This window comes from Biomphalaria glabrata, chromosome 16, assembly GCF_947242115.1.
Source record: "Biomphalaria glabrata chromosome 16, xgBioGlab47.1, whole genome shotgun sequence".
NCBI classification, from domain to species: Eukaryota; Metazoa; Mollusca; class Gastropoda; family Planorbidae; genus Biomphalaria; species Biomphalaria glabrata.
The window spans coordinates 20,021,124-20,048,556 of NC_074726.1; the positions used below are offsets into that span (position 1 = coordinate 20,021,124).

At 32.8% G+C, this 27,433-nt stretch overlaps 1 protein-coding gene across 1 annotated transcript in view; it reads right to left on the reverse strand.

Moving 5' to 3' along the window:
* Positions 1-27,433, reverse strand: part of LOC106066853 (uncharacterized) — a 443,149-nt gene that overhangs the window by 16,269 nt on the left and 399,447 nt on the right. The window contains exons 63-83 of the mRNA XM_056013586.1: positions 26,987-27,064; positions 25,775-26,335; positions 25,400-25,465; positions 24,397-24,963; positions 23,110-23,130; positions 21,924-22,000; positions 20,631-20,904; positions 15,360-15,575; positions 12,859-12,882; positions 12,433-12,642; positions 11,792-11,833; positions 8,722-8,905; positions 8,416-8,582; positions 7,542-7,757; positions 7,190-7,264; positions 6,666-6,822; positions 6,024-6,187; positions 5,095-5,340; positions 4,565-4,678; positions 4,136-4,448; positions 2,235-2,482 (exon numbers count right to left, since the gene is read on the reverse strand). Coding sequence (XP_055869561.1) covers positions 2,235-2,482; positions 4,136-4,448; positions 4,565-4,678; positions 5,095-5,340; positions 6,024-6,187; positions 6,666-6,822; positions 7,190-7,264; positions 7,542-7,757; positions 8,416-8,582; positions 8,722-8,905; positions 11,792-11,833; positions 12,433-12,642; positions 12,859-12,882; positions 15,360-15,575; positions 20,631-20,904; positions 21,924-22,000; positions 23,110-23,130; positions 24,397-24,963; positions 25,400-25,465; positions 25,775-26,335; positions 26,987-27,064 — 4,020 coding nt within the window. The remainder of the gene's footprint in view (positions 1-2,234; positions 2,483-4,135; positions 4,449-4,564; positions 4,679-5,094; positions 5,341-6,023; positions 6,188-6,665; positions 6,823-7,189; positions 7,265-7,541; positions 7,758-8,415; positions 8,583-8,721; positions 8,906-11,791; positions 11,834-12,432; positions 12,643-12,858; positions 12,883-15,359; positions 15,576-20,630; positions 20,905-21,923; positions 22,001-23,109; positions 23,131-24,396; positions 24,964-25,399; positions 25,466-25,774; positions 26,336-26,986; positions 27,065-27,433) is intronic.

Consider the following 27,433-nt stretch of genomic DNA (forward strand, 5'->3'; position numbering starts at 1 on the left):
TATCCAAAGGAAAATGTAGCTAAAATTTTTAAAAACAAAAAATACTGAATTCAAAACTGACCATAAAAATATTTTGTCAAAGTGACCAAAAAAGAATCTAATTTATCAGAGTTGATATAAACATAGGCACAAGGATTATTCTTTAATGAAATTAACATTCTGCTAATAGCTTAGATTTATCCCTGCAGAGATTATGTTGAATGTGTCTATTCTCACAAGAAAGCAATTTTTTTATCAGGCTTTGAAAGTAATAAGGTTTATAGCATGCTGTACTGATAGTTATATATGAAAAGGGACTGAATGTAAGAATAAAAAAGGAACTAATATCACAAGGTTTAGTGGGTTAGAAAGTAGTAAAAACTAGATGCCATGTAATACAATATTTAAGCCATAAGATTCAACACACTGCAATAAAGTTAGTCCATTACAAAATGAAAATTCAAATTTTTTTTGTCTTTGTTAGTGTGCTTTTTTTAATATATAAAATTGGTCTAGTTTTTCTAATAAATGAACATGCTTGCTTATTTGAAACATTAAACAACTGTTTTGAGTTAGAACAGTGTTTCCCCAAACTGTTTCGCAGAATAGTAGTGTTCAGCGAGGCCTGAATAGGTGTTCCATGAACTACTGGAATAATTAACTTGTAGGCAACCCCATGAATTAATCTCTCTAAAAAGGTAACCAAAGTGTCTACTAAATATTCAGAATGTGCTTAGTGTTATATTAAGGAAAAAGTTTGGGAAACACTGATTAGAATGCTGTAATTCCATTAATCTATTAGATTGAAATACAAATCATTTAACTAATTATACATAAATCTATTAATCAAGCCGTTCTAGTTAGTATAAAATGAAGTCCTTTGGTATCCTAATTCAGGTAGTGTATTTCATGTTCGGATGTAACTAAAAAGAGTTCTTATCTGTGCATTATATTTCACAATATTTTAAATTATGTTCACAATTATATTTTAAAATTCAATTAGCTTTTTGAGCTATTGCTGGTAATTTAATTTTCTATTATCTATACTTTAGTGTCTTTATAAATGAATGATTGTATTTTTTGTTGCATGTTATAGATTTTCCTTCAGAATTGAAACTGATTACATCCTAGTCCAAATGTCCGTTACCCATTAGAACTGGGTGGACTCAAAGGCGCTTAAAGATCCCGAAATAAAAAATCCCAGTCTTCACCAGGATTTGAACCTGGAACATAAGTTGGGAAAAGGTAAAGGCGGTTGGTCATTGTACTGACAACATGACACCCTCATTAACCATAGGCCACAGAACAGATCTTTACATGATCTGCCCTATAGACCACAATGTCTGAAAGGGGAACTTTACATCCTAGTCCAAACCTCTCACAAGATGCTGGGGATGGAGGTGGGCAGTGTTAGAACCATTGAGACAACAGTCTACACCACATGAGAAGGCAGCCATACTTGAATGTAAATGTATACTTGAATGTAAATGTCTTTAGAGAAATCCTTCATTTAATCCTTTACAAATATGCAGGTCAAAAAAATCTTGTAAAACTTAACATGATGTCTATGTTTTCATTATAGTACTCAGTTTCTATTTGTGCATATTTCTAGCAGCTTTAGAAATAAATGCAACATGAATTGTAATAAGAGCAACACTAAATTATTTTCATTCTAGCAAGTTACATTTAGTAATAAACATAGCAGTATTTTTTGTTAAAGAACAAAACAAAAAAACAACAACTTTAAATATATGTATATTCATAAGATAATTAGCTAAAAAAAAATTCACATTAATTCTAATGGTACAAGTTAACAAAACAGTTAGTAATTTTTTTTTATTGTGTACAAGTTTAGTATCACAAATACAACACACTTAAAATGCATTCAAGGGAAACCTGTGTACCTGATGGACCTGTAACCAAAGTAAAAGTTGAGTTAATACTCTACCATAATACATGAGTGCAATAGTTATAAATTCATTTTTTATAGAGCTGTTGATGACAGAATTCAGATAGTCTTTCATTAGGAACAAACACACAAATATTCAAATTTTTAAGCTGAGAACATAGAAAGAGAAAAATTCAACAACCATAAAAATAAGTCTCTTAGAGCAGATAAAACTTTCTAGATGGAGACACTCTCTCAAAACAATGGAAACAAAACACACCAAACAAACACAATCTTAACAGATTTAGACATTGAACACTGAGATAAAAATGGGACACTGCTAATGGTGCAGTTTATTTAAACTTACTATCAACTACAGCCCTCAGGAATTGATCACTTTGTTCCATAAAGTTCTTTTCATCTTCAATAATTAGGAAAGGGATGTTCTGAACCTGAGCAATGTATTCAATCTCACTCCTGTCTTGGATAGCTACTGCTAAGGGGAAAATATGGATTCCAGCATCAATACTTAGCTCAACCTCATTGGAAGTGATATCTTTGTTTACCTCCACTGTTCCATCAGTCAGCAAGTAAGCAATGTTACGGGCATTAGGTCTTGAAAAGAAAAAGTTGAACAATTCATTCATTAAGTAAAGTAGTTTTTTTTACAGCAACCTCTGAAACTAGCACTAGCAAAAAGATAACTTTTAAAAAACAAAGCTTGTCTAAGGGAAAGATTAGCCAATTACTGACACTTATCTGAAAATGTCAAAGTTTAGCGCCCTTTCTGCTATATAAAACAAAATTAATTAATTAGTACTAATTGATTAACTTGTTAATTTTTGGATTGATTAGTGTATTCTCATCGACAATGAATAATTATGCCTCATTTCAACTTGATTCAAGAATGGGAAATGGCAGAAAAAAAAATGTGTCAAAATGTAATACGGAGTTTTATCCATATATACTTGAGATGGGAAACGAAACAAACACGAACATCACTTACGACCGAACTGAACCCGAACTTAAAAACTCATCAGTACAGACCGAACTAAACAAACTGTCCTTACCTTAACCGAATTGAATAAAAGATTTTGCAATACTTTTAGTCAGAAAAAATAAAAATTAGTTTCAGTGAGATGATTTGACTGTTACTTTTAATTTTTGGAAAACTCAGTTGGATCATTTTGGGTCGTCTTCTTTTGATTTACCGCAAATGGTACCATAACATTTAATATTTGTGCGTTATGGGAGAGTCAAAGAAAGGAAATGTAGACTCTGAATGTAGAAACTACCAGTAAAGAGGACAGATCTTTGCCTTTATTATGGAGCATGAAAATAAGTCAATATTTTTATTGGTATAGAGATGTTAGTGGCTGTTTATAAAGAACGCAACTTTAAACAGCTTTCTGAATTCAAAAACATAAACACATATTGTGGCATTCTTAGTTTAAGCTACCAAGAAAAACTTAAGAAACGCCTTGAGATTAGAGGAATTACAAAAAAATGAGTTGGCAGTAAGGGCAGATTACAGTTACATCATCTGCCCTATAGATCGTAAGGTTTGAAAGGGAAAATTTGTAATAAATTATATCCACAGGTTTCTAATAAAAGTGCTTTATTTTTTATGTGATTTAAAAAAAAATCTTTTCTGTTATGTGGCCCGTGACAAGAGTATTGAAAATTAAAATGGCCCACTGGCCGAATAAGATTTCACATATCTAATTAATAATTGAATTAAACATTATTACATGTACCTAATTTTGCTATAATCTAATTTCATAACATCGAACCAAAGCCAAACTTAAATCTGACTGAACCGAACCGGAACTTTAAAAGTTGAGTTCGATTCCCATATCTAATATATACATCCTCATTTCTAATTAAGTTGCATTTATTCCCCTTATTTATATATCAAACAAAAAATTAATCACTAATAATAAGGAAAGTAGATTTAAACTTTTAAAAAATTAAATCTAAGTTTTTCTCTTAAATGTTTTCACAGCAAACTCAAATCTACATATATCAAAAAGGGATGACCAGTTTTAATGTACATTACACACAGTTTTAATGTACATTACACACACAAAACAAAACAAAAGTTTAATGCCTAAACTGCCATAATTTTCAGCATCTCAGTTGCTCACTCATTTTTTTTAACAAAAAGATTCCATTGACAGAAAGTTGTTACTAATGAGTCTATGAATATAATAACAGCTAGCATTAAGTAAAAAACTACCTTAGGCATGCTTCAAACAAATAAAATACCTGTCACCATTTCTGTTATTAAACATCTGAGTACGAACAACTCTGAATGCTTCAGCCATGTTGGATCGACCTGGCGTATAGCTGATGTCACCAATGGCCCGGTACATGCCCTCTTCAGTAAAGATGGTGCCAAGGTTGAACTGGATCATTGCTGCTGAGCTGTACTTGATGACACCCACTTGAATGTTACATGTCATTATGTTCAGTTCACTGATCATGGCCTGGGCATACTTCTTAATGTCCTCAAAAGTGGTGGGACCAACAGAGGTTGAAGAATCAAGGATGAGAACCACATCAGCAGGTGGACCACAAGCTGCACAAATACACAAACAAATTAAATGAGACTTCATATTTGTGCAAAGTCATCTTCTGGTGATAAAGCTATTTTAACTATTTACTTAAAATGAAAACAATGGATAAATTCTTTACACTTTTCACAATTAGTTCCATAGAATCCAGGCAAGCATCTACACATGTATGACCTCAATCCATCAACACACTCTCCATTATTTCTGCAAGGATTTCTTTCACACCTGTTTTCATCTGAAATGAATATGATCAGCATGTCAATGAATTAAACAAAAGCTTTTAAAATGCATTTTCTGTTTTTATTAAGATGTGGTAGAGAGCTAGCATAATTCATGTTCCAGAGACTAAAAAATTTGGACTAGTGAAATATTCTCATGTGTAGCGTCACCAAAGAATACAGACAATACCCTCCGAAGTGAGATGCCTGAATGAGAGATATTGGCCTCAAAACACCTTTTTAGAAGAAAAACATTATAGAGAGTTGCATAAAAATAGTCGATGTCTGGCTTATCTAACACAAAGCCATTAAGAAATGAATAGAAGTGTTATGTTGATTCCAATGCAAATATTAATAATTTGATTATAGCAAACAAATACATAAATATTATATCTTTTGTTTTATTAACTAGACATAGATCTATATTGTTTACCAGTACAAACAGGAGCCACAATTAATCTAGTAATCTGATCTAGTGCAGAGAAGTCAGTAACTTCTAATAAATTCTCGTCCACAGGTTCGGATGTCATCTGCCTCAACTCATAGTTGCCTTTCACGCCCACAGCTACAGTGACAATGGTAGTGCCAGTTTCTTTGATCCTACGAGCCTCTGGCAGTGTTTCTTCATGGTTTATGTTAGAATGACCATCAGTGACAATAACTAACAAGTTGGGGGCATCTGTCCATTTAAAAAAAAAGTAATCTCCATCAACAATAGTTAAATAAAAATGTGAACAATAAGAAATATGACATCCTCATACCCAAGTAGTCCTATCTGTGAATCACTAATTTTACAATAAGAAATATGACATCCTCATACCCAAGTAGTCCTATCTGTGAATCACTAATTTTACATGTGTTGATATGGTCTCCTTCAGTCCTGAGGCAACTATGTATCATCTCGTGGAAATGGGATGAATGCCTGGGCATTAGCTGTAATTGGAATGATACCTCTCACATGGAAGTCCATGCTGCTGATCTATCCAAAGGAACAGCAAGAGCAGATACAGTTTGGGATCAGTGTTGTCACAGGCTCTCCCAGGAAGTAACGCAGTGTGCTTAAGTCTGCCTGAGTTTGATTTTTCCTCAGGGTTCACTCCCAAACCATTTCCATTGTATAGCTTACCAATTAAGGCCACACATTCTTTTTTAAATATCATTTAGGAAAGAAGAGCTTTAATGAGTTTAGTTATTTAAAAGAACGGAAAAAAAAAATCTCCAGTCTTTTCCAAAGGTATAAATCTTTTTTTCATACTAAATAACAAGAATTCAGAAAAAAACAAAAACATTCTTATTTTTTTGAATAAAGCACCAATGCATTCAGCTAGAGTATTGCTAGGCCTTTTTAAATGTAATACTAACCTGATCTATCTCCATTTCTTTGGGTAAACATCTCAGTTCGAACTCTGCGTAATGCCTCAGCAGTGTGTGTGTAGCCATATGTATAAGGGATCTTTTCAATTTGTTCAATCAGATCCTCCCTAGTGTTATAACCATTCAAATGGAACTCGATTCTTGAGGAGTCACTAGGTCATGGAAAGATCAGGTAGAGCAGAGAAATTAAATTTCAGACAAAAGTTTCAACAGTTGTAAAAATACAATAATACCATAGATAATAATACAAATTACTGTGACAACATGATAAACAAAACAATGAAAGTAATTGACATCATTTAATAATCTTGAGAAAAAAATATCTAAAACTATAATTTTAGAGATTTGTCCTCAAAATAAAACAAACTTTGATCTACTTCTACAAATAAGTGCTTTGTTCAGTCAATACTATCATGTATTACTGCAATAAGGCATCACCAAATTTGTATAATATGAATAACTTAATCAGCCTTTAATCCTAATGGCTCAGAAATAACTTTATGAAGTAAAATTAAATTTTTTGTTATCCCTAAAAGTGTTCTTGTGCTTAGATTGCTGCTTCATTATTTCTTTTATTATGGTGGCACAGCCAACCAGTTCTCAACTAACCTGAATGTTATGATTACTAACCTGAATGTTATGATTCCCACCCTGAAGTAACCATTATCGATGCTCAAGTCTTTGACAGTTGAGTATGTAAAATTTTTCATCATCCTAAAGTTTTCCTCTCCAACACTGCCAGAGGAGTCCAGTATGAAGATTATGTCTCCTTTTGCATCACATTTACCTAAGTAAACAAGTTTAGTTATAATAATTACATTAACAATGTACAGAGGTGCTGCCAGCTGTGATAGTTAATATCCTTCTGTATTTTATAATAAACACTTATCAGTAGATATTTTCTTTTCTTTCAATATTGCAAAGAATAATGTTTTAAAACCATAGTAATCCAAACCCAGAACATATCTAGGAGAAACTAGGCAGTAGAGAGAAAGACAGAGGGGTTTAATAAGGGATAGAGAAACATGTTTGACATTAGGAGAGAAAGTAAGGGAACAACTTTTGCCTTCAAGAGCCAAACAAGATTATTACCCTCAGTGATAATTGAAGCCTACAGTTTCTAGTGCAAGGATAGAAAACATTTCAACTCAAACCTGTGTATGGAGGTGCTGGTGGTCTAGTAGGTCTAGGAGTTGTAGCTGGCTGTGGGCGGGGCGTTTGGGGTGGTGCTGTAAACAAAAAGGCTATTTATATAAAACAATAACAAAAAAATAATAATTAAACATTCAAATACGAAAAGAAAAACAACAAACAATTCTGACTGCTTTAGCATTTCTTTATCACATTAAATGCATGAAATTACTACAAAAAATGATAAACATCTAAAAATGCAATACCTAGAGACAATCCTTATAAACAATATCAAAACTTTAAATTGCAACAAAATATTGTATTAAATAAATCCCTAAAACAAAAGCAAACTATAAAAATGATGTATCACTTTACCATTTCTAATGTTGTAAAGGAAGGTGTTTGGTATTTCTTTCAGCTGATCCTCAGAGAACACTAAATATCTGAAGTCTTCCACAGGTTTAGAACTGATCTCATCAAGTTCTGTACTGTTCCTGAAGTTAAACCCAATGGAGAAGATGTCTACACCATAGTCTTTTAGGCGGTTAGCAGCAGCATAGCTTCTTTCAGTGTTTAAACTTTTCTCTTTTCCTAAACAACAATATACTCATAAACTGTTTTACTCAATATTCATTTTAAGATACATTTGTAACAAACTAATAAGAGACCAATTGTAATAGAAGGCCTCAACAGTGACTTGCAACATGACAGCCTGTGGGCAGTGGAGACCAATAGCTCATTTGCAAGTTTGTAGGACATCGTAAGTCAGTGATGAGGCCTACTATAATGAATGATCTTAGACCTACTCACAATGTAATTTAGTGAAGCAGAAATGTAAATCATGTTAAAAACATTGACAATGGAAGTAATGACAGTGCCAGAGCCAGTCAAATAAATAGCACTTGTAAAAATCACATTAAAACTAGCATAAGCTAACAACTAAAAAAAAATATTCTTTCACAAATATCTAATGGTAGAAAGGAAAATCCACATGTTATTGCATCTCCCACTCAATAATGAATCCTTAACCCGAAATAAGTAACCCATCTTTTGAAAACATCTTCAACCAACCTTCTTAATCCCACTAAATAAAAATGTCTTAATCATCCTTTCAAAAGTAAAATCAGAACAGAACAGTAAAACAGAATTAGTCAAAATGAATTTCAAAGTTGTCAGTCTCATATTTACTAAAGACTAAAAATGACTATCAATCTGTGCAAATATAATTAGCCATGCAACAAGAATTTACCTGTGAGAATTATAACATAGTTTCTAGCTCGTGGTCTGTCACCATTAGAAGCTGTGAACATTGAATTTCTAACATAATCAAAAGCACCAGCCACATCAGGATCAGAAGAAGATGGCCTGTTATTGACTCTGTTCAGGGCTCCGACCACTTCATCATTGAAAGGATATCTGAACAAATATTTTGTGGCTTTAGTATAATAAAAACAAACTATGACAGGTTTAAAAAAGGAATGTTCTCTTTTTTTTCATTAAATCTGTATATTACGTAAAGCTTAAAAAAAAAAAAAAAGAAAGAAAAAAGGAATACCGATTAAGATGAAACTCATTTCTTGTAGATCTGTCAAAAGTCATTGCACCAATTCTCCACTCACCATCATCAACATTGACAATGTTAGTAAAATCACGCAAGAAAGATTTCATCCAACCAAAGAGCTGATTATTGACAGAAGAATCCATCATAAAGATGATATCTGTGCCTTGATCTTTGTACTCTACAAGCAAAGAATAACAGCCAAATACTATAGAGGTTTGAACTCAGCAAATAAGAGTCTTTTTTTTTATCATTTCTTTTTTGTTTCAATAGCAAAGAATAACAGCCAAATACTAGAAAGGTTAGAACTCAGCAAATAAGTCTTTTTTTTATCATTTCTTTTTTGTTTCAACAGTGTTTAGTTTATCACTACACAACAAATAAAATGTCTCTTAAGCCCTCTTTACTTTGTTTTGTGTAGAGCATGGCCCATTCTATAACAACACAAGAAACGTTTAACCATTCAAATTACAAAGATTAATATTTGTTGACGAAATAAAATCCTACATTTTCATTAAAGCAATGTAAGTGTTCTGTCACATCTAAATTGCTAGTAGTTGGATAGCTTATATTTACATTACATTATGGCTTGTGTTCAGCGTGCTTTTTTTTTTTTTTTTAACAAAGCGTATATCAACTCATTCTATCTGTCTTGTCAGTTTAGTTAAAAAGTGTGAACACGTTATTTCTCCAACCATTCTCAGATCAAGTTTAAACTTTGCACAATTATTTATTGGCTAAGACAACACATGAGTCAATGAAAAAAAAAAAGAATAATTTTCCTAAACTTTTTCTTTGACGGAACACTTGGCACATTCTGAGAATAGAGCAGAACACTGATTGTTTTTAAGTTAGGATTATTTCCTATTTGTTTAAATAAAAAATAATAATAATTAAACCATATTCTAAATAAAGCATTATTATTTAATTTCAAGTATTAAACTATAATAAAAAATAGATATAACCAATACAAAAATTAAGGTTTGATCACTTTGATGGTATTGAGTCTTTGAAGAGCATAACTACTTCTTATCAGGCACGCTATTAATAAGCAAAGTTACAATATCTAGTGTGTCGAACCAATGACCTGGTCCCTGTTCAGCCTGGGAATCGACATTCTTGGGGCCCCATTCAAGTTCGAACTCAGTGGGCTGCGACTCCAATTGGAAAATACGCCAAAATACCTAGGCTTCACCCTAGACAGAAAGCTCTCAATGCACTTGCATATTCAGGATGTTGAACGAAAGGCCTTGCAGAAAGCTAGCCAGCACATATGGGGTGCCCGAGCTGACATGCTACGCACACTGTACATAGGGGCTGTCAGATCGCAAATCGAGTACAGCCTGCCCGTGAAGGTGTACGCGAGCAAGTCGGCCCTCGAATCACTCAATTGTGTACAGGCCGAGGCTCTCAGGTTCATTTGCAGCAACTATAGAACGAGCCCAACTTCCGCTGCAGAAATCATGTCCAACGTGGCTCCTCTTAGTCTGAGGAGAGAGTGCGCTGTGCTAACAGCCCTGGAACGCTACAAAAGGGGCGAACCAGGGCTCCCAACCCATAAGATTATCACACAGTGGAAAGTACGTAATAGGATTAAATGGAAATCATTTATGCACCATGCAGAAAATTTGAGAGTGCAAGCTGGCCTCTCCACTGATCGGGTCCCAATATGAAGGATAAGCACGCGCCCACCCTGGAGGAGACAGCCATCCCTCCATTAAACCTTACATTAGACGGGCTAGAGGAGGCCACAAAGAGACACACACACCCGGACCTACTAAGAAAAATAGCATTAGACACGTAAATACCTACCCTCCTAATGCCATAGTCTGTTATATAGACGGTTTGGTTCTGAAGGACCCCGTAAGAACTGGGTATGGGGCCTATATCTGCTACCCAGACCATGAACCAGACAAGCTGTCAGGCGCATGCGACCTCACAGCATATAGCTTTGATGCTGAACTCATGGCAATAACAATCTCACTCAAACACTTGCTCCAAAAATGCGTGAAAATATAACCGTTGCGACTACCGTTGTAATGGTTACCAATTCCCAGTCCTGCCTCCAAGCCTTGGCTGGTTTAGGGCGAAAGTACCAATTGGTGGAAGAGGCATTAGGCGCGGCAAATAACATCTGCCTACTTATTGGAGCTGTCATCTTCATGCAGTGGGTGCCATCGCACTGCGGCGTGAGGGGCAATGCCATGGCTGACGCTCTAGCTCAAGAAGGAGCACTGGCCATGCCCACTTTAGAAGCACCAAGTACGTATCAACAGGCTACCACAGTTATTCGAGAGTGGGTACATGATAGATGGTTGAAATCCTGGGATGACTCCGAATCTGCCAGGGGAGTCTGGCAGCACATGCGCCGCCCAAATTGAGAGGACCCGTGGTGTAGGCTAAAAAGGTTGGAGCGGGGAATAAGAAGAGACGGTGGTGCACATCTTGCAAGAGTGTCCGCAACTCGGGAGACATATCCAGTGGTCAACTAGACTTGTATGGAAGCTATGAGGCACTACACCACACAGCAGAGTTGCTTACCAGGGCACTAGGTCTCCCTGCCTTGTCACCAATTGGAGTTCATCTCAGGTGTGTCGAACCTGTTACTTTACCTCGTCTTTGTTTCAACATAATAAGGAAATGCTTTGGCGCACAAATAGATTGTAGGAAACGGAAGTAAAATGTTAGTACTTTGTTTTAAAATATTATGGAACTCTTTAGACAAACGCAAACTTGACCAGATATAAAATGGTTTATCTTTGTTTCAAATTAGAGTGAAATCTAGAGTAGTTCAAAGTTGTATTATAGAAATTTTTGTTTCAGAGAAGAACTAATAAAATTAATTTTTCTGGTTGTAATGGTGTATGTGTGAATGTGGTTGGGTAAAAAATTGGTGGTAGATAAAAGAAATAGTAATAACATACTAATGGTTTTTAACTTAATATTTTTGATCACTTTTCTTTCATATAATTGTTAGAACCTCCCAGAATATTATAAGGGCTTCACTTCAACATTCTAGTGTACATAAAAAAAGATATTTAAATTGAAATACACATTTTGAGCTTACTTGGAGTACGCTTTGGTGTTGTGGTTGGTCTAGGTGTTGTTGCTGAACAGAAGAAATAGACAATAAATATTGAGATGATACGTCTAACAATCCAATCATAAATGAGAAATATAGAAAGACATTTATTAAAAGTGCTTTAGATGAATTACTTTTAACAATTCATTAAATAAATACATTAATACTTAAACAAAAAGTTTCAGATTAAATTTCTTATATAAACTGGGATTTTAGATAACAACTTAGAGACTTATGCTATGCTATTTTTCTAGAGACCACACATTCTGTGTGATTAATTCATGTTACATTGTTGTTGTTTTTTTGTTTCACTTTCATAGTTTGTCTTATTTTTGTTTTCTTTAGCATTAATAATTCTAAGAAATCGCATTTTCTTTTTTTTTTTGTTTTTAAAATGCATTTCTTTATTTTGTGTGACCAATTGGTTGCTGTGTCATGTCAAACTTCACTACATTAAACACATTTATCACACCTAGGACCGAGTTATCTTCTGTCCAAAAGGAACATCTGTAATTTAAAGGTATTATAATTCTTCCTTTAAATATACTACATGGTGAGCCTAAAATAACCATTCAAAACAATATTAATCCAGGTGATCAGAAATGAAGTAAACCAAAAAACTTTACATCTGGTGGTCGTGGTTCTTCTTGTAGTAGTAGTCCTAGGTGTGGTGGTGGTTGTGGTCCTTCGGGTGGTGGTAGTTGTTGTCCTTGGTGTGGTGGTAGTTGTAGTCCTTCGTGTGGTAGTTGTAGTCCTTGGTGTTGTTGTCGTGGGTGTGGTGGTTGTAGTTGTTCTTCTGGTTGTAGTTGTGGTCCTTCTTGTGGTGGTAGTTGTGGCTAAATGAAACAAGGTAAGAGTGAGATATCTAATTACTATTATGACTTTTCATTACAACATATGAGCAATATAGAATAAACACATGACTTTAAGAAAAAAGGAACATAAAGAAGGTTTTTAATATATATTTATTCCTCCCATATTTGTAAGCCTAAACAAAACCTAAAAATCAAACAAAATACTTTAATAATTAAATTACTTTAAGTATTACTTACGTGGCATAGTAAATGTGTACTTTTCTGAAAACCAATTTAAAAATATGTGTAAAGGCTTATGAATTATTTTTAAAATATGAAAAAAAAAATCTACAACAATAATTATAAATAGTTTTGTTTCTAGTCCTAAATGTATATTTCAAAAGAAGTTAAACAGATTTTGTTTTCATTTGTTTCTTATCACCTAAGAATTCATCTTGCTTTATTTTTTAAATGTCTAATGAGATGCATTTATTAAATTGATAGTTCAAATACAGACATGTAGTTATGTGCTTTTTGGGAGTTTTTTTTTTTTTTTAATTTTAATAGGAATGTTTAAATGTTTGAATTGTTTTGTGACTTTGGTAGAAAGTTTTTCTCAATAAATTTATTAATTTAATTACAACAACAACAAAAAAATTCATATTAGATAAGATAAGATAATCTGTATACGTCCAAACAAATATTAGGCTTAGATCATATTTAAAATAATGAGTAAAGTTTAAATAAAAAGATTTAGTTTGATTAATAAAATCATAATTTAATTATATACATATACTAGACATATGTTACCCGCTACCCGCGGGTCTTTATTTGCGCATTGCTGTCGATATAGTCACTGAGAGTGTTTTGTAAACAATTAAACGAAATAATAATGTAATAAGTAAAGCGAATGTGTCAATGTAAAAATAGTGTGAATGAAGCTATCAAATCAAAATAGCTAATAGGCTTAAATCCATTTTTTTTTTTCAAATTAAAACATTAGCTTGTAGGCCTACATATATTTGATTAAATTTTAAGATGAATAGACTTAATTTTGTATGTTCATGTGTATAAAGTATAAAGTAGATCTTGAGGTAGACATTAATCTACACTAATCTAGAGTTAAAAATTGGCTTTTATAGAGTTCATTCTGTGCTGCGCATGCGTGAACTTTTTTCATGAATGAATATAGGCCTATCTCAACACGGCTACGCAGCTTTAGTGAACAGCGAACGAATGTATTAAAAATGCTTTAGAAAAACAAATTTGAATGTTAATTTGATTAAAATATGAAATGAATGGACAATAATTAGTATGTTTATGTGTTAAAGCATAAAACTATCATCTTAGAGTTCAATAAGAGTTTTAGACCTAGGCCTAGGAATAGACTCAGTAGAGAGATGTGTTAATGTGTAACCATTTGGTAATGTCTAATGAAAGAACGTTCGCCAGGAAATCTGTAGTCACAGATATCAGGAACTAATTTATGTACTAAATGCTTTTGAATAATCTAGTGGATTAGATTTAGATGTATGTTAAACGTAGCTAATTATCCTTTCACGTTATTTCTCTTTCGCTACAAAAATAAAATTAGTTTTGCGAAAATGGGTTTACCCGAAGTCGATACATTCTTATCTATTAAAAACGAAAAGAGCGATAGCTTTGTTCAATGAATGGGATTATAAAGTGAACAATTAAACGAAATAATTTTTAGTACGCGATTCATGAATGAATATAGATCTAGGCCTATCTCAACTCGGCTTCGCAGCTTTTGTAAACGAATGTAGTCTCTTAAAAATAATGCTTTAGAAAACCAAATTTGAAAGTTTATTTGATCAATATATGAAATGAATGGACTATAATTAGTATGTTCATGTGTTTAAGTATAAAACTATCTGTGCGAACAGAAGTTTTATCATCTTAGAGTTGAATTAGAGTTTTAGATCTAGGGATGGGATTATAAAGTAAACAATTAAACGAATTAATTTTTAGTATGCGATTCCTTACGGTATTGTCTAATGAAAGAATGTTCGTCAGGAAATCTGTAGTTACATATATAAGGAACTAATTAATGTAAAAAATGCTTTTGAAACACAAAATTGAAGGTTAATTTTATTATATAATGAAATCAAAGGATCTTCTTTTGTATTTTCATGTGTCAAAGTAAAAAACTATCTGCACAAAGTGTATTTCTTAAAATTAGATCTAGGTCTAAATCCTTTCGATCTTTTCTCATGTCAACATTGTAGACATGTTTAGATCCATAAAATACTATAGCTTTAATAGAGTCGGACAACTTTAGTTTTTTTTAGGGTCTTAAGTTTGTTTCAGGGGTACGATACATACACTAAGGTCTAAGTTGGTCTAAGTTGGTACCCAAGAAACATTCCTACCAAGTTTTATCAAGATTGGTCAAGCGGTTTTGATGTCTATAAGTAACCTCACATTCTACTTTATAGTAAAGATCTACATTTTTTTTAATTCTTGAGATCTGTCAAACATAAACAAAAAATCTTATGAAACAGTAAATCATATCCTCTATGAATAACCCATTTTAATCCACTATAGGCAGACCATAATACCACTACAGCCCAACTTTGCATAGCAGTGCGGACGAAAAAAACACATTTCAATGATTTTGGAAATAGCAAATAAAACTGTTGATATTTCCAGTCACAGCAATAGATTGTTATATTACTTGACAGTAAATGAATAGTAACAACAAGTACTATGCTTCTGAAATTTAAAAAAAAACATACTGTAACAAGCTGAGGCAAAGATCAAGTCATCCACATACTCCAGTGCATCAAAATTGTCGACTTTAAAACTGTTTTGCGAGGCAGGTGGCGTAGCGATTCCTTCCAACTCTCGCGTGTCAGACAAGCCAACACCAATAGTGAAGATGTGGATACCATCATCATGAGCAAGTCTGGCATTAGGGACTGTCCTTTCTGCATTGACTGTTGACACACCATCTTGAGAAACAAGCAAGTATAGATATTACCTACAAGATAATTTAATGATTAGAAATTGTCTTTAATATTGATAAAATGCTCCTGAAGATGGAGAGTTGCGGATACATCTATGATGAATAGGTATATTAGTAACATGTATTAATATTTATATGACTGATTTAGATTTGTTGATGTGGTAAGTTTTGTATTACTATCTGTATTTATGAGTAAAAAAGTTACCTTTAAATTTGTCATGTAATCATAGTTTTATGATATAGAATTTTAAATGAAAACATTAATCATCAAGTTCTTTTTAGTGAGGGCTTGAGAGGCTCAAATGAAATATTCCAATAAGTTCTGTGCAGAATATGTTCTGTGCAGAACGCTTAAGTTCTTCTTAGTGTATGCACATTTATATATAAGTCAAGAGCAAGTGGCTTTTTTTTTTGTGGCATGCCAATTTATCAATCAATAAGTTTGGGGACATTTAGAATGAACTAAATGTAAGACAATGTCTCCTCTTTCTTCCAGTTGAGAGAAGAGGTGCTACAAGACAATGTCTCCTCTTTCTCCCAGTTGGGAGAGAGGGGTGCTAAAAGACAATGTCTCTTCTTTCTCCCAGTAGGGAGAGGGGTGCTATAAGACAATGTCTCTTCTTTCTCCCAGTTGGGAGAGGGGTGCTACATGAGGAACGTTTGACTTATTTTCAGATGTTCATTCGCATAGATCTGAAAAGTAGTACATCCTAAGGTAGCCCAAACCCTCTGCAGAACAACAGGGGGTGGAGGAGGAAAGGTTTCACTCCTTGGGATCATCATTATGAACATCTGAAACACATTTTCACATGACTAGGTCTAGTCGGTACGCACCGGTATGTTGTACCGGCACCTTTTTCAATGTGGAGAAAAAAGTATAACTTTTTGGTACATTAACCTTTATTATTAATTTATTAGTAGTAAAAAGTTAGGCAGTCCATCACTGAGAACTGGTGGCACCTATTTTTTTTTTTTACAAAAAAAGCACTGATTAGATCTATCCATTTTTTCTAGATCTAGATCCACGACTAGACCATGCGCATGATTTCTGCATCATGTCATTCATGTTCATTGCTGGGGATGTTACTTTTTTGTTAGATCTAGATTAGATAGATTATCTGAGTAGCCTATAAAAATAGATCTAGACTCTAGTCCTAGCTCTCTAGATCGTGATGAGTTTGTGAATCTGAAATTGAGTCTAGACTCTATACATAGTCTATAGATTATATTATTTATTTTTAGAATATCTATATATTAAGTATATATATATGTCTATCTAGCATTAGATCTATCATAGACATAGATCTAGAATCTAGTTGATAGATTCTATGATGATGATTGATAGGCCTAACCTGTGAGTAACCCTGATCTATCTAGATTTAGATATCTATAATCTATATAGAGTAGTTTATGCTATTCGAATACCTATAGGCCAAAATTTCAAAGTTTGACTTTGAAAACACATTATTTGATAATGGTTTGACATAGAAAAGAAATTGAAGTATCAAAATCTTCTTTAGTTTAAGGAGAATAAGGATGACTACTTATATTTGTACTCCTAACCTATATATTTGTTATTATATTTAAGGTCAAAAAGGCCATGTGTTTTCATTTAATTCAAACAAATTCGACACACATTATTCGATTCCAAACACTATAATTTATTTCAAACAGTCTATGTTTTGACATCAATAAACTCATGATTTTAATATAATGCTAGTATTAAATAAATTTTAAGATCCCCAGTCATAGCCCCTCACATGAAATCATTAAGAGGCTTTCAAATTATGCATTAATACAAAAAAAAAGAAATATGAACACACTTATTCTACCAAAATTAGGTCTTCTACACTGGCTTTTAGATTTATTTTATGTTTGCATGATTAGATGTGTGTTGAATGTTTGTGTTTTTTGTTTATTCATTTATTATATTTCTAATACAGATGATCTTTTGTAGTACCCTACAGTACCCTAACTAGCTGAATCATCTATATTCTTTCTATATAAGTCTAGATCTATCTAGTAGGTCTAGATCTAGACATTTAACCTCATTCAATGTATCAAGCTCACTCCAAACATTTGCCCATTTATTCTCTATAAAAAAAACAACAACAAACAGAATAGCATAAACTACTCTAGATCTAGATCTATACGTATTTAATGATAATACTACTAGTGACTAATTTATACTAGTGTGGACCTCATTCACAAATCCTAAACAAACAACATTTAGCCACATCATTCTATATTCTTCTATACAAATTATGCAATTCATTAAGGCTGTCATGTGATTGTCGTGATACATATTTTTCATTGTTTTATCAATATTATGAAGTGGCTAGACTAAATGTGTTTATTTACGATTGGTGAATGACACTGAATGAGGTCCAATGGACTATTAATTTACTCATAATCAAATCTAGACTAGACACTAGAATAGATGATAGATCTATTCAGACTATTCTATTATAGAGAATTGAGTTAATATTAATAATAGAGAATTTATTATAATAGTAATAGAGTTAGAGTATTACTAAGTTAGTAAGTATTACTATTAGAGTATTACTATTAGAGTTTAGAGTCTAACTCAGTGACACTCAGTCTATTTTATTATAATTATAATATTTATTATTTCTACGAGACTAGAAATATATCTTAATTTAGATATATTAGAATCATTAGATCTTAAGACTATTTCTAACTCTATAAATTATAGCTTAAAAAGGTCACTAGATAATGATATCTAGATCTAGAATCTATATATATAGAATAGATAGATCTAAATAGATCTAACTTTTGTTCTGCTTCTGGAGGGAACACAAATCTAAGGGAATGTACCCTCGATAATTTGCGCTACGCTATTCGGATACATAGAGTCCAGATAGATATCATTATATTAAGGTACAATGTAAAAAGGTACAAGTAAATAGATATGTTACTAAAATAATTCATGCACTAGATCAGGGGTCTCAAACTCATATCAGCATGTGGGCCGCAGTGGAAAGTAACAACCAGTCAGCGGGCCGCACCATGAAAAGAGAATGATTTTCATTAAATTTTACGAACACTACTGTCACTGCAGTTAAATGCTAAAATAAAGTTTTTATAATTATTAATTACATTTAGTGTAGTTTATTACATGCACAGGCAGTTTAGTTTACTAAAATAAGTTGACTAATAAAAAAGCAAAAACTGTAATTCCGAAAGATACATTACATAAAAAAAAAAAAAAAAAAAAAAAAAAAAAATTAGAACTACAATTACTAGGCCTACTGCAGATGGCTCGTCACTCATGTTTCTATCCACTCAGCTGAGAGCGTTTGGCAGAGACCAGACCATCGACATTAGTCGCGTGTAGTAGCAAGCCGCAAGGTTGCTCTCAGATGCTCATCAGTCAGTCTTGATCATTATGTTGTTTTGTTGATCTTCATTCTGGAGAAAAACTGTTCTCAAACGTACGTACTCCAAACATCTCTAGAATTCTAGCAGTTGCGCAGTATAAAATTGGATACTTCTCTCTGGGAAGAAACTGGTAGAAATCTGGAACGCCAACATCAGCGTATTTTTGCTTCAGAACAGTGTCACATTGCAGGTCCAGTAGTTCCATCTGGACTTCCTCTGGAACGTTTTTCACGTCAACTGCGAACGGAGTGGCAACAAGGAAAAACTGTGGTTCGAGAGCAGTGAATTGCTGAAAGGGGTTTTCAAAATCTTCCAGTAGTCTGGAGAAGATGTTTACGTAGTCTTTCAGGCGCTGTGGTTCAACCGGTATGCTCTGTAAAAAAGAGAAATGAGCCAGGTTTCCATCTTCCATCTGAGTGTCCCACAAAGTCAGCTTGCATCTGAATGATTTGATGCAGTCAAACATCACGGTAAACAGCTGCTTTGTGCCCTGTAGTTGTGAATTGAGTGCATTGAGATGTTGCGTGATGTCAAAAAGAAAAGCAAGATCCGAAAAAAACATTGGGTCACTGAGCTGAGATATTTCTCTGTCTTTCATTGCCATGAACAATGCTATTTCCCGTTTCAGTTCAAAAAATCTCTGCATCACTTCCACGACTTAAACCATCTGACTTCCGTATGATACAGCAACTCTCCGTATTCTGTTTCTAAATCAGCTAGAAATGACACAAACTGTCTGTGGCTGAGACCCCGTGCACGTATGAAGTTCACCGTCTTCACGACAACATCCATCACGTTCTTCATTTTTAGACTTTTGCCACAGAGTGCTTCTTGGTGCAGCAGTGTATGGCTGCAAAAGGTCTCGCCAAGCTGAGCTGATACTGTTTCTCTACCATTAATCCAAAAACACCAACCTTCTCTGAACACATTGCTTGTGCACCGTCCGTAGCCACTGAAACAAGTTTTTTCCCACGATAGCCCACACCTGTCAACACAAGCTTCCAGTTCTTGAAACACGTCGCGTCCAGTCGTCGTTCCTTTCATGGGTAGTAAGTCTAATAGCTCTTCATATACCCCATCCCTCCCAGGCTTATATGTGGTCATTGTAAATTGTATCTATTTTTTTTTTAAATTCGAGGACGTGCGGCATAAAATAGTTTCGCGGGCCGCATAGGGCGCTTGTTTGAGACCCCTGCACTAGATATTGCCAAGTAGAACACATGAACCATCATATTCATAATTAACTTTTAGCAATAAGTTTGGAACGAATGAGAAATATCTTGAGGTAAGTACGCTTTGCGGACAGTTTTGCATGCATTTTTACTTAGATCTAATACTTTTTATATCGGTAATGGTTAGACCTAGGAAAATAATGAAAATATCTGAATACTTCTCAAAGATTCGCCAATAAAAATATAGATTCTAGATCTAAAAATTTAGATAAGTAATTACCGCTTTTATCAATTGATGGTCCTAGTCGATTTAGTCTAGAAAATCTAGATCTTGATCTGAATATTGACGTTTTTTTTATGTGAAAAATAGGCCTACATAAAAATGTAAAGTTCATTCCTGACAACCAAAAAAAAAAACAACAAAAAAACAAAAAACAAACAAAACGATATTATACTATTATATTTACCTGTCAGCACAATAGCAACATTAGGTACATCAGCTCTATCGCCTTTCTCAGGGCTAAACATGACATTTCTCATTATCTCTAAAGCTTCAGCTGTATTGGTGCTGCCAAAATTGTACTTGACATCATCAACCAGTTCCAGGATTTCTCTCTTTGTAAATGCAGAATTGAGGTAGAATTCTTGAGATACCTCATTGTTGTAGGTGATCAAACCCACACGAACGTTACCGGAGTCGATATCAGTCTTACTTAAGAAGTCTTTTACAAATGAAAGGATCTGGGGTAAAAAAATATATATTTATATCATTCATTATGATAGACTATAGGAATTGTAGGCCTACATTATTTTATGAGCATATCAAAAAGACATACCATTTAGTAATTATCATTAGTATATGGTAGTAATTATTGAGATATTAGTAAACTAATTTATTCAATACAATAGTAATCATCATAATGATGTCGTATCCACGAGGGACATAGAAGTCATCTACAAAGATCCAGAGAGACTCAACAGCAATGACCAAAATGGTTTTTTAATGAGATTGCTTTAGCATTGAATGGCTGCCTGGTCGTGCGGTTTTCGCGCTGACCGTCATTCAAGATTTATCAATGGTGCCGGGTTCAAACCCTGCTCGCTCCCATCCCCCGTCGTCCTGCGGCAGGTTCGGACTAGGAAATAACTATCTTCAACTCTGAAGGAACATCCGAAACATGTAAAACATTCAACAAACATTAAAATTCCTCTACCAAATGGACACTTGACCAATTAATGAGGTTAACGTGGTTTGTGCAGGGGCATAGCTAGGAATTATCCATTGTTTGGTGGCCCGAGGGGCTTGACCTCTTTGGGGCCCCTTCATTTTGCAATTTATAAGTAAAAACAATAATTTGGGGGCCCCCCATATGTAGGGGCCGGGGGATTTTCAAAGTCTCCCCCCACCTTAGCTACGCCACTGGATTTTTGTGGGAGATGTTCTTTGACAGAATAAATTGTGGCATGGCCTCCCCCAAGGGCCAAAGATAGCAATAACTATGAGGTTGAAACAAAGAAAGTGCAAGAGGCATTCTTCTTTTAACATGCCGCAAACACCTTCATGGATGATTTCAACAGTTGGGAAGTAACTAACATGCCGCAAACACCTTCATGGATGATCTCAACAGTTGGGAAGTAACTGTAAACAGCACCCAGAACTGATTTCTATGGAGACAACTAGCCACACAATGTGCGAAAGACAGGAGGATTTAAATCTAGGTTAGTAAAGTAAAAAGTAAATTTTAAAGTAAATATTTTACCTTATCAAAGTTGCTTTCTGTCACACTTGTAGAGGAGTCAATAACAATAACCAAATCAGCTCGAGCAAGGGCACACTCTGAAGAGTTCAATAGAAATCACATTAGCACACTCACGTTTCAAGATTGAAATACACATTTTCAAAGCAAATTGTTTGTTTTTTTTTCTTTTAAAGAACAGCGAAAAAAAAAGGCTAATAAAGATCTAATAGTTATATACAATGCTATAAGACCAGCTATCTAAATATTATATTGTAAAAAAGACTTGAACACATGTGATTTTTTTCACATTAATCTTTAAAAATAAAAGCTTCTTTGAATGTTGAGCTAAAATATTAAAAATGTTTTAGAGAAAACCTTTAAAAAAAAAAAAAAGAAAAATCTAGAAAGTTGAAAAAGTTGAATACAAGAGAGGTATCTATACCCATTGTAATAATTAATCAAGTAATATAAAGCTGTTGAAGATTGTTGTGATATTTCTTGAACCAATGCACTATTTGAATAATCTGTCTTTGGCAAATTTTGTTTTGGAAATATAATGTGATATTCAAGTAGTTATATTAATGTTTCTTAATGAATGTTTTCTTAAATTACTTAAAAAAAAACTGTTTTTGTGTAAATAATTCTTTAAATAAAAATGCATATTTTTCTTTAGCCTACGATTTTTCTTCTGAAACATTTTTTTATGCAAACACATAACTTATATTTTTGTAAAGTTTTCATTGATTGATCTATATCAATTCAATTTTTACAAACATATATATAACATCACAAAACAGTTAATAAAGCCACAATTATTGAACAGTCAGACTTACATATTACTTGGATGACTTATCAAAATTATCAAAATAAATTATTTTGAAATATATTTTAGTCATTACTTTAATTTATCTTTCTAGATGTTTAAATGTTACCCTGCTACCTTTAGGCTCATTTTGAGTAAGGATTTGAACTCGAGCCCATTGATAAGTAGCCAAGCTCTTATGAGACTCGGCCACAAAGCTCATAAATACATTTCAAAAATGTAAATTATAATTATTGTGTTCTTTTACTATACAGAAACAAGAGCATTACATTTTCACCTTTTATACTGGTATTGAAAAAAAGTTTATCGATTTTATGTGTTAAATCTTTCTCTTCAATTATATTAGAATTCCAATAATAAAACTTAAGAAAATAACCTACTCACCTGAAGATGCTGTTGGTATAGCTAAAAAAAAATAGTAAAAAAAAAGTAAACTATATGCTCAAATAAAAATATCAAAAACAAAATGTTAAAATACATTAAGGAGCATAAGTAATAGTCGGTGCATCTTTTTTCCCCTATTTTATTCTAAGATTTATGTTATATTTTTAGATGTACATGTCTATATCAATTCAATTTTTACAAACATATAAATAACATCACAAAACAGTTAATAAAGCCACAATTATTGAACAGTCAGACTTACATATTACTTGGATGACTTATAAGTCTAGAAATTAAAAAAAAAATAAAAGGGGAAACATAATATATCAAACAATGTGAAATTCAAATGCAAAATGAGTTGGACTATAAAAAAAAGGTTTTAAAAATTAGCATGCCTTTAAAAGAATTAAAAAAACAAAAAAAAAATTAATATTAATATAGGTATGTTATAAATGTTTACTGCATTGTTCAGTTGGTAGAAGCATTCATGAGTGGACAGGGAGGCATCAAAATTATGCTGTACATATACGAATGATTTTTAGCTCTCAATAAATAATAAGCCTTCTCATTTAATTATTTTACTCAGGCATCAATCTAAACATTTACGGTCATACCTTGGCTTAGCTAATAAAAACTGTAACATTTAATAACAGAAATATGTCTTCATAGTATTACAAACTCCATTTGAGATATACTGTTCAAGTAGATAAGAATTCAGCTGCAAAAGAAAACTATAAAGAAATTTTGGGATTAGCAGATGAAATAAGATGGGTAAATTAATAACGATGGTTATATCTAGCTGATCTGTCCTTCACAGCCCTAAGGACATCTTGGTTTGGGAAATGTCAACATCCCTTCTAAGTGTAATTTAAGAAGAGATTTTATTTACAATCTCCAAAACCTTGTTATAATTTATATTTGTATTACAAAAGAACATATTTTACCATCTAAATTTAATAACACTCTTAAAGTAAGATAATATTAATAGTTATTTTTAAAACATGCTTTCAAAAAGGGGACTTATACATGCCAACATACTTAGAAAAAAAATCTCCATTAGATATCTTTAATTAATCACAAGTTTATGAAATTCTCTTCTAAAAAGAAGTCTGCCTTGAATTTAATTTTTTAAATAAATATTGTGTGGAGATGTGTGCATGCCTAATAAACTTGATTAATTATAATATAGAAAAATATTCTTTAAAAAAGGTTTTATAAACATGCGCTTATGTCATAGAGAAAAAAACAAGCAATCCTAAAAATATAAAAAGTATTTTAATCATATACCTCCACACAAAGCAGAAAATACTTTGTGTCTCAAGTCTCTCAACTCTGTAAAATCTTGAACTGCAAATCTGTTCTCATCGACTGGTTTACTGGCAATGCCATCCAACTCCTTTGTATCAGTCAAACCAATACCAATAGCATAGATATGAATACCTTCAGCCCTAGCCTGTTCTGCTTCTGGAACTGTCCTTCTAGAGTTGATATTTGATACACCATCTGTCACAACAACAGCTACATTATCAACATCTGAGCGATCGCCATTTCCTGCTGTGAACATAACACCTCTCATTGTTTTGAGAGCATCTGCAGTGTTGGTACTACCATACCTATAGGGAATATCATCAATGGCATTGTACACATCAGCTTTCTTAGAGTAAGTATTCAGTTGGAACTGCACATAGTCAGCATCACTGTAGATGACTACACCAACTCTGACATTGTCTCCATCAATATCAGCATCCAAGAGGAAGTCTTTAACAAAGTCTTTCATCAGTTCAAAGTTTGGTTCAGTTACACTAGTAGAGGCGTCAAGTACAAAGACCAAGTCTAATTTGGATCCAGCACAACCTAAAAATTAAATAAAAAGAAAATACTAAATGTCAAGTAACTAGTTTTTTTTTTAAATAGCGTAAGTTTTCAGGGTTTTGACGATATAATACATATTGTTTTAATCCAAGTTACAAATACAATAACAACTTAAGAAGGTTAGTATGTACACATATACTGATCACAATTATAGTGAACAAACAAACGACAAAAAAAGCTTATGAAAGAAAAAAAAAGAAACATACAAAGCAAAATATATAAATACTTTTAAAAAAAAAAAAGGTTATCTAAGGTAAAGAACTCTACACATAATAATATATATCTCGATAATGTACAAATTACTGAAAAATATAAAGATAATGTTTTTTATCTGTTACGAAATCATGTTTTTATATTTAATATATTGTATAAAAAAAGAATGTCAAATTTGATAGAATATATAGTAAAAAATACTTACTGACTCTCTGTTTAGGAGTTGTTGGTGGAGGCGTTGGTTCATTTTTGACTGGCGGTGAAGTGGAACCTGTAATAACATTTTAAATTTCCCATTTTACGATATTACTAAGTTTTTAAACTAGAGATTTGCAAATGATATTAAACGATTTCATCCTCCAAAAAGAAAAAAGAAATGAACTGATAAATAGAAATTTAAATAACTTAAAATTCAACGTTTACAAACTTCCAAGGAGTGCTGTTTGAACATGCTATGAACGTATTAAACATAATATTAAACTATCATACGTTTAAACAATAAACATTATTTACTAAAACATTGGAAGAGTGTTTTTGAAAAAAACTTTGTTTAAATTACAATTTCTTGAATGTCACTTACATAAAGCAGAAAATACTTTGTGTCTCAGGTCTCTCAACTCTGAAAAATCTTGAACAGCAAACCTGTTCTCATCGACTGGTTTACTAGCAATGCCATCCAACTCCTTTGTATCAGTCAAGCCAATACCAATGGCATAGATATGAATACCTCCAGCCCTAGCTTGTTCTGCTTCTGGAACTGTCCTTCTAGAGTTGATATTTGATACACCATCTGTCACAACAACAGCTACATTATCAACATCTGAGCGATCGCCATTTCCTGCTGTGAACATAACACCTCTCATTGTTTTGAGAGCATCTGCAGTGTTGGTACTACCATACCTATAGGGGATATCATCAATGGCATTGTACACATCAGCTTTCTTAGCGTAAGAATTCAGTTGGAACTGCACATAATCAGCATCACTGTAGATGACTACACCAACTCTGACATTGTCTCCATCAATATCAGCATCCAGGAGGAAGTCTTTAACAAAATCTTTCATCAGTTCAAAGTTTGGTTCAGTTACACTAGTAGAGGCATCAAGTACAAAGACCAAATCTAATTTGGCCCCAGCACAGCCTGTAATTTAAAAAATATAAAAGAAAAAATATAATTTAATAAAACAGGTAAAAAAAAAAGCTAGTTTCTATTCCTTAAAGAAAATATATTAAGCTTGTGAACACAGAAAGTGTTTTAGAACAAGGATAGTCTCGAATTCTAAAATACTGAATTAAATAGCGCATCAAAAGAATTTTCTTTATTTTCTTTATTTACTAATAAATTAATTTCATCGTGGTCTCCTCCTATTTGTTTGGCTACTTGAACACAGTTTTAGGGACACTCATTAAGGCAAACATAGGCTACATATGACAGTGTTAAATGAATTAAAGTAACACTACAGAGAATCTTAAAACAAAGCTTTATTAGCTAGAACGTCACATTAACTGACAAAAGGTACTTAGACAATAACACACTAAGACAATTTTGCGAACATATTCTCACGACGTTACTCCAACATTAACAATTATCAACACTTTCATCGCAGGAAGCATTAAATTAACAAATATGTTAATTGGTAACAAATCATGGAAATATACTAATTTATATTTTTGTACAAAGAAATCAAAGGATGATGTATTTAAACTCCTACAGAATTAAAGTTTATAGTTAAAATAATTTTATAAAAAAAGAATGTCAAATTTGAGAGAATATTTAGTAAAAAATACTTACTGACTCTCTGTTTAGGGGTTGTTGGTGGAGGCGTTGGTGGAGACGTTGGCTCAGTTCTAACTGCCGGTAAAGTGGAACCTGTAATAACATTTTAAATTACCCATTTTTACATAATTACCTGGTTAAAAAAAGACTTAAGAAAATGATATTAAAAATATTCCTACTTCTAAAAATAAAACTAATAAATGACTTAAAATTCTTAATTTTCAATGCTTACAAGCATTGCAGTTTAAACATGTTATGAATGTATTAAACACATTATTAAATAATAGTAATTTTATAAATTATCATTTGATTTTAGCAACATCTTTAACAATTTCCCAAAAAAAATCTCACAAATTAACAATAAACATTATTTACAAAAACCTCTCAAGAGTGGCTTTAAAAAAAAATTTGTTTCAATTACAATTTCTTAACTCTTTTTCTCCTAATTGACTATACCAACGT